At 33.6% G+C, this 8,061-nt stretch overlaps 1 protein-coding gene across 1 annotated transcript; it reads left to right on the forward strand.

The window, feature by feature from the left end:
* The first annotated feature begins 1,730 nt into the window (after positions 1–1,730).
* Positions 1,731–3,974, forward strand: LOC114756475 (equilibrative nucleotide transporter 8-like). The gene is made up of 2 exons (XM_028945428.1): positions 1,731–2,339; positions 3,112–3,974. The coding sequence occupies exons 1-2, from the start codon at positions 1,796–1,798 to the stop codon at positions 3,840–3,842; spliced, it is 1,275 nt and encodes a 424-aa protein (XP_028801261.1). The 5' UTR covers positions 1,731–1,795; the 3' UTR covers positions 3,843–3,974.
* Positions 3,975–8,061: the final 4,087 nt, after the last annotated feature.

Below are 8,061 nucleotides of genomic sequence, written 5' to 3' on the forward strand. Positions count from 1 at the left end.
AGAGAGTATATATTTCATTTCTATTTAGGTACAACAATATGGTATGGGGGGGGTCTTTTTTTGGTGGGGGTAACCAAAACTCAATCCGCCCCCTTTTCTCGTCCTTTATATGTGGGAAAGAGGGAGGGGCCGTTTCTCTGAATATATGACTAGTATTACAAATTTTTTATTTTCAAGGATTCTGAATATAGAAAATTATCATAAAAACTTATGATACAAAAAATATAAACGAGGGTCTCCATTAATAATACAATTAATTTGTCATATTAAGAGAGCTAAAGAGATATATTTACTATTTAATCATTAAAAAATAGTAATGGTCCAAATCAATATCAATAATGTTAATATAACTATTAATATATATTATATAATACTCATCTAGTCCCCTTTATAAGGTGTAGAGAGAGAGCTTTTCTTGGTCATATATAAGTCATTTCATTAAGTTTTTAGCATGAATGTACTATTTATTTATTTATTTATTTATTTATTATAGTATAAATTGTTATTTTTTTTAAAGGCATATATATCATATAGGGATAAAGTTGAAAAATTATTATATTTTAATGGAGAGTTAATATAAGATTTTTATCTTGATCTGTGTGAAACATGCTTAAAGTATCTTATAAATAGGACAAGAAGAGTATATTTGAAGTTGTTTTCTTCACGCACTAATATTCGTAATAATGCATAAATGGTTGCGTCATCCAAGCATCGTAATAATATGAAGTAACTTACTCATAATTGTACTTAAAATGCATTCTACATCTATATTATTTATCCATTAAACAAAAATATTTAAGTTTATGTTGTGTGTGTGTTGGGGTGGGGGGGAAGGCATCAAAGAGTTAGTGAACTGGTCGTAATAAGTGATTTAAGAGGTAGTAAGGGAAACAGTGTCAGATGGATCGGAATTAAAATAATATAATTTAATTAAAATATAAAAAAATTATATTTAATTATGAAAAATAATATTTTCATAAAAAAGAAATTAATCCCCAAGTAAAAGAAACATTTATACTTAAAAAAAATATAATTTAACAAAACGGAGTTACTAAAACAAAAATATGATTTATTATATTATTTTTCTTCTTCTTTTGTTTTCAACTTGAAATGTAACTAGGTTCAACAAAATAAATAAAAAATTATATAAAATCCTACGTGACGGATCCGTTTAACTCACGAAATTAGCCTGGTTAATCTCAGGTCAAATGGGTTGAACTCAAATTAGATTCTAACCGATTTCAAATAAAAGACTAGACTAATCAAGAAATCGATTTACAGATTTCTGGGTCAACCTAGTCCCAGTTTGAGTTTTCATTCACTGATGTATATACACACATTCATAAATAAATAAATAAATAACACCCTCTCTTTATGGGAAAAGAGCGACCAATAATGCAATAATGATAGGCTATGTAATAAAAGGCAATTTCTTTGGCCACATATAGGTAGTTGGAAGCAGTACACAGCCTCAATTGTTGGTAATAGAAGGAAAATTAGACTCTCAAGAGCTAAACCTAAGGGCAATGAGCCAAATACAGCAAGGAGGATAAGACAGCTTATGAGCCCATGTGTAAGTGTACTATCCCAAAGGGTATATCTAATATCACCCATCCATTCCTGTCCCCACACTCACTGTCCTCCTTCTCAAACCTCCAACCTCACTCGCATATATACGACCATCTCTTCTAAGTTCTAATCACAAACGTCAACCAACTTGTCTCTCTCTCTCTCTCTCTCTCTTATTATATCACATGCAATGCCTCAAATCATGTCCAACTAATTACACATCGAGATGAAGCTGATGAAGATGGAACTCCCTGTGAAGAAACCGTCGTCTGAGTCTGATCATCATCATCATCACGGCGGCGCCGTTCAAGACCCGTTCAGATTTGCCTACATCATTCACTTCTTCCTCGGCGCCGGAAACTTGCTGCCTTGGAATGCCTTGATCACCGCCGTCGATTATTTCGCCTACCTCTATCCAACGAAGCACATTGAGAAGGTTTTCTCTGTGGCTTACATGGCCTCGTCCGTGCTGGTTCTTGTTTTGATGATGAGTTGGCCTAGAGTTTGGAGTAAGATGAGCTTGAGGTTGAGGATGAACCTGGGGTTTTCCTTGTTCGTTTTGTCTCTCATGGTGCCTCCTGTGATTGACTGGGCTTCTGCAGCGGCCACCGCCGGGGGCTCGAGGCCGAGCGGGGCATACGGGTTGACTGTTGCGGCGGTGGTTATTTGTGGGTTAGCTGATGGGTTGGTCGGAGGAAGTCTGGTTGGTTCTGCTGGGAAGCTGCCTAAACAGTATATGCAAGCTGTTTTTGCTGGAACTGCTTCCTCTGGTAAGTGGCGCTTCACAAATTTAATGCTCTTTTTTTTTTCTGCAAAATTTTTTTCCTTTTTTTTTTTACATGAAGATTTGGCCTCCTTTCTCTGTTAGACAAGATTCTAGGAATAAGAAAAGCTATAATTTATAAATTAAATTGGGTAAATTTCTCAAAATTCTATTGAATATAAGGAATATATATTTTATTTTTAAATATTCTATGAATTTGTTTAACTCATGTAAGTTTTCCTTTTTTTTTAAAGCTGTTGAGGTAAAAAAAAAATAATTAAACATGCACAAATCTCTCTTAAAAGAAGACTAGTTTATAAGATTTAACTTTGATGAAATTATAGAAGCAAACTCATTTATTTTGAATTTTGCTACACATATATACATATGTGTGTGTGTCCGTATTTTATTTTGCATTGATATGCAAATTTCTGATTAATGCATATCAGCAATATAATAGCAGACACTGATTTATTTTAATTTATATAATAACTATAAAATGTTTTTTTTACTTTTAAAAGTCTATCAATTTTGAATAAATTAAATGTTTATGTACTTCTCCCTATACTAATTAAGCATGACTCAATATTTAGCCTAAAGAAATATTCACTTTATTCTGCCAAAAAACAAAAAAACCTATCACAAGATTGAACTAAAATATTTTACTTTGAAAAAAACTAAAATATTTTTTCTCAACTTAATTAATTTCCCTTAGCTGCTATCAAAGTTCAAACTTCATCACTTAAAATCAAAATCTTCTCTTTTTGCCATTATTGCAGGCATTATAATTTCAATCTTGAGGATTATAACAAAGGCCTCACTTCCTCAAACACCAAAAGGCCTTCAAACAAGCGCCCACTTATACTTCATCGTCGCCACCATCTTCCTCCTCTTCTGCATAATCTTCTGCAACTTTCTGTTCAAGTTGCCGGTCATGCAACAGTACTATCACCACCACAGCCTTCTCCCGGAAGCCGCCGCCGGCAACAACGGCGAGAACTCGTCATATTCTTTAGCGCCGAAATTCTGGGCCGTCGCGGCGAAGATCCGGGGTCACGCTTTTGGAATCTTTATAATCTACGTAGTGACTCTCTCCATCTTCCCAGGATTCATTGCAGAAGATCTTGTATCAGAGTTGTTCAAGGATTGGTACCCTATTTTGCTCATATCAGTTTACAATATAGCAGATCTTATGGGAAAGTGTTTGACTGCGTTTTACGTTGTGAAATCGATCAAAACGGCAGCGTGGGCTTCCATTTCTAGGCTTTTGTTCTATCCACTGTTCATAGTTTGTCTTTATGGACCTAGGTGGCTGAGATCAGAGGGCCCAATTGTGGTGCTGACTTTTGTGCTTGGACTGACCAATGGATTCTTGACAAGTGGCCTTATGATTGTAGCACCAAAGCATGTGCAGCCGTCGGAATCTGAGTTAAGCGCCATCGTGATGATCGTTTTTCTCGGGTTTGGGTTGGTGGGCGGGTCGGTTCTTGGGTGGATCTGGTTAATATGAGCCCAATTTTTGTTTCTTATTTGTGAGGTTATTACTCTTGGAGGTGGGGAACTCTGATGTATGCACTTAGGATGACTGATCATTGATGAGTGATAAGTTTGTTTTGATGAATCATGAAGATGCTTTTTGAAAGAATGAAAAGTGGAATAAAAAAAAAAGATAAAAATTTTATAATTTAAAATGCCGTTTTGCTATTCATGATAAGAGGATTTAATTACCTTCTTATTATTTAGATGCTATCAGTAAAGATAGTGTAACCTTAAAAGAAAATAAACAAAATAATGTACATAAATTACTAAACCATGTTCAGGCCCAAAAAAACTAAACCATGTAAGATACCATACTAGTATAATTTCAAAATAATTATAATTTATTAAGGTCTGGATTTGCGGTTCTTTAAAAATAAAAAATAAAAAGCAATCACAGCAACGAAAACCTCTTCATGGCGGAGCTGTGAAATTTTAGTGGCGGATCCATTTGTAGTGCTTGTCAGAACTTAGAGTGGCAGGCATTGTTATAATGGTATCTGAAACATTTTAAATTTAATTTGAATTATTCAAATTTAAAATTTTTAGTTCATAAAATTCATTTTTCTCAAAAGAGCGCTGGTTAGGATACATTTTTTATATTTTTCATCTATTAAAAATATATTAGAATATGTAAAAAGGTTTGTAAGCTTAAAAAAAAAAAGCCGAATGCATAACAGTCTTAAAAAAAAAAACCTTAACAAAAGATTGGGGGTAGGGTTGTTGCTGCTATCAATGACTCTACAACCCCCATCATCCTTTCACCAAAAAACTGTAGGTAGAGAAAAATTGAAGCGTAGAGGTGTTCATGACAAAAAAAAAAAAAACTTCAGGACGAGATGAAACAGTGATCAGGACAGGACACGAGACGGGATCATCTCGTTCCAAGATATTTTCTCTTTCCTTTTTTTTAAAATTTATTTATTAATAATTATTATTAAATTATTCAAATTTACTTATAAATACCTCTTGCCATTAGCTTAATAGATTTGATGAAGACCCTGATCTAAATAATAGAAAACTGTAAAGCCAAGAACACCGTTAGAGAAAACAATATAGGGAATCTTTCAACTAGTGATTGGGTATAGTGATAGTAACTAAAAGATAGCTATCACTAGTACAGAACCCTCAGAAAGAGAGCAAAGATTAGAACTAGGGTTACTCACTCTTGTACTAGGTCTAAAATGACTACAGGCTACACTCAAGGTATTTATCTTATTAACCTAATTAATATCTAAATAATTATAATATAATAAATATCTCACATTCTCCCACTTGGCTCGTATAATCAATGTCATTGCCCTGTTAAGGTTAGCTAAGGTTATACTACAAGAATTATGGCAAGAAGTCCTCTTTCTTTGAGTATTACCTTCCATGTATTACAGGCAGCATGCTTACTTAATGGGTATCACTTTATGAATAAACTCAATATTGATTCGGTTCCTATCTCAATGTTTATCAATTTCAATATCACAAATGTATACAATTATAAACTAGAAATGATAAACCATAAATTTGGTTTTATTGCTCATACATCAACTAATCAAATGAAGGATTGAGTTCCATGTGAGGCACATGTGAAACAAAAACATTCGATCTCAACCTTTTAGTCAATATATCAACTAGCATGTTCTTTGTACTGATGTGTTCAACTGAAGCTTGACCATCTTGACTCTTTCTTTCACGCATAGGAATTTAAGCTCCACAAATTTACTTCAACTTTTATTCCTTTTGTTATTTTCTATGGCTATTGCAGCTGCGTTATAATAACATATTTTAATTAGCCGAGAGATTGAGCCCACAATCTTGAGCCCAGCAATGAAATTCTTTATCTAGATTGTTTGTAAACTTGCCTCAAAGCATGCAATGTACTTAGCATCACCAGTAGAAGGGGCTGTCTGTGTTTTCTTTGCACTTTTCTATGATATAGCTCTTTTTGCTTTACCCGATTGTAGATTTGTTTGTATCTACACATCCTCCAAGATCTAAATCTAAGTACCCAATTACTTCCAAATTGCTTGTTCATCTATATATAAGCATGTAGTATTTAGTATCTTGTAGGTACCTAAACACCTTCTTTATAGTTGTCTAATGTACTTCCCCAAGATCACTTTGATATCTTCCCAACTTATCTATAGCAAAAGCAATGTTAGGTCTTGTACAAACCTGTACATGCACTAAGCTTCCTAATGCTGAGGCATATGAGACTTTTTCCATTTATTTTCTCTTAAGCCTAGTTTTGGGATACTGATCTAAATTAAATTTATCTTTCTTTTCAATAAGAGCTTTGTTAGATGAGTATTTTCTTATTTTGGATCATTTAAGAATCTTGCTAATATAAGCTTCTTGAGATAGACCTATACGACCTTGGGTTTTATCTCTATGAATCTTTATGCCAATGATAAAAAATGCCTCACCTATGATGTTCATGTCAAAACTCTTGAACAAAAACTATTTTACCTCACACAATAGTCCCATATTATTAGTAGCAAGCAAAATGTCACCCACATATAAAATTAAGAATATGATCTCACTCCCACTAACTTTGTGATATATATAATCATCCATAATGTTCTTAATAAAACCAAATGATGTGATTACTTCTTGAAACTTTAAGTACCACTGCCGTGAAGCCTGATTTAGACTATATATTGACTTCTTTAGCTTGCATACAAACTGCTCTTCATCTTCTGCAACGAATCCCTCAGGTTGTTTCATGGAGACTTCTTCTTCTACTTTATCATTAAGGAATGCAGTCTCCACATCCATTTGGTGCAACTCTAGATCAAAATACGCAACCAATGCCATAATGATGCAAAATGAATCCTTCTTGGATATAGGTGAAAATGTTTCCCTATAGTCGATTCCTTCTACTTGCGTGAAACCCTTGGCAACCAGCCTAGCCTCGTATCTGTCAATATTGCCTTATGAGTCCTTTTTAGTTTTGAAAAAAAATTTATAGCCAATGGCCTTAGACCCACTAGGTAACTCTATAAATTCCCAAACATGGTTGTTTGCCATGGAGTTCATTTCATCAATCATAACATCATGCCACAATTTGGAGTTTATAACCTTTACAACTTGAGTAAATGTCAATGGATCATTTTCAACACTTACATCATAGTCAACTTTAGTAGAGTATTATATAGTCATTAGGTAATGTCAATCTTCTTTCTCTAATTAATCTTCTTAACCCAACGTCTTGGGTTAGTTCAGCCTAATGATTAGGAACATCCTTCATCACATTTTTTGCTAGTTCTATTTGTGTAGCAGCTTGGTCAGTTTATATATGTTCCTATTTTCTAGCATTGTCAACTTGAGTTATGGGATTCACATCATGTTTATCGAAAACCCTAAAAGTAAGAGAGTCATTAACTATTGGTGTTCCTTTATCATTAGTGTTATTTGTTTACTCTATGTGATTATCTTATAGATAATCACTCTCTCTGATCACATCATCCTCAAGAGACTTAGTATTCCTATATTCTACAAAACTTTTGGAAGGTCGCGGATAATAAAACTTATAATCTTTTGATCTTTTTGCATACCTTGCAAAATAAACTCTAATAGTAGGGGTCTAGTTTCTTTTCTTATAGGTTATATGCTTTTACTTCTGCAAGGCAACCCTATACATTAAAATGATTTAAACTAGGTTTCCAACCTACCCAGATCTTAAAGGTGTCTCTTAGACACAGCCTTTCTAGAACCCTCTTTAATATGTATATGGTTGTCTTGAGTGCTTCCTTCCATAAGAAGATTGAAAGTTTAGAGCTACTCAGCATGGTATATTGGGCTATTATGCCCTGCTCTTGAAAAAAAATAGTAAATAGACTAAGTGCTCATTCTTCATTAGTGTACATGCTATAGTACTTACCACCTCTATCTAATCTTACAATCTTTGTTGGTTTTCCAACATGTTTTTCTACTTCTGCTTGATATTCTTTAAAGGTATCTAGGACCTCGCTTTTGTTATAAAGCATATAGACATACATGTATCATGAGTGATTATCAATAAAAGTGATAAAGTATTTTTCACCATATGCAGTCAAATCAGGGCAGTAAATATCTGTGTGTATAATTTCTAGCAATGTAGGACTCCTCTTAGCCCCTTTATATGACTTATTGGTTTGCTTTCCTTTTATGTAGTCCACACAAAAATCAAATTTTAAGTGGTCTAAAGATGGAAGAATTAC

The sequence above is a fragment of the Neltuma alba genome, unplaced genomic scaffold (genome assembly GCF_004799145.2).
Source record: "Neltuma alba isolate B1F8T4 unplaced genomic scaffold, ASM479914v2 tig00010413_pilon, whole genome shotgun sequence".
Taxonomy (NCBI): domain Eukaryota; kingdom Viridiplantae; phylum Streptophyta; class Magnoliopsida; order Fabales; family Fabaceae; genus Neltuma; species Neltuma alba.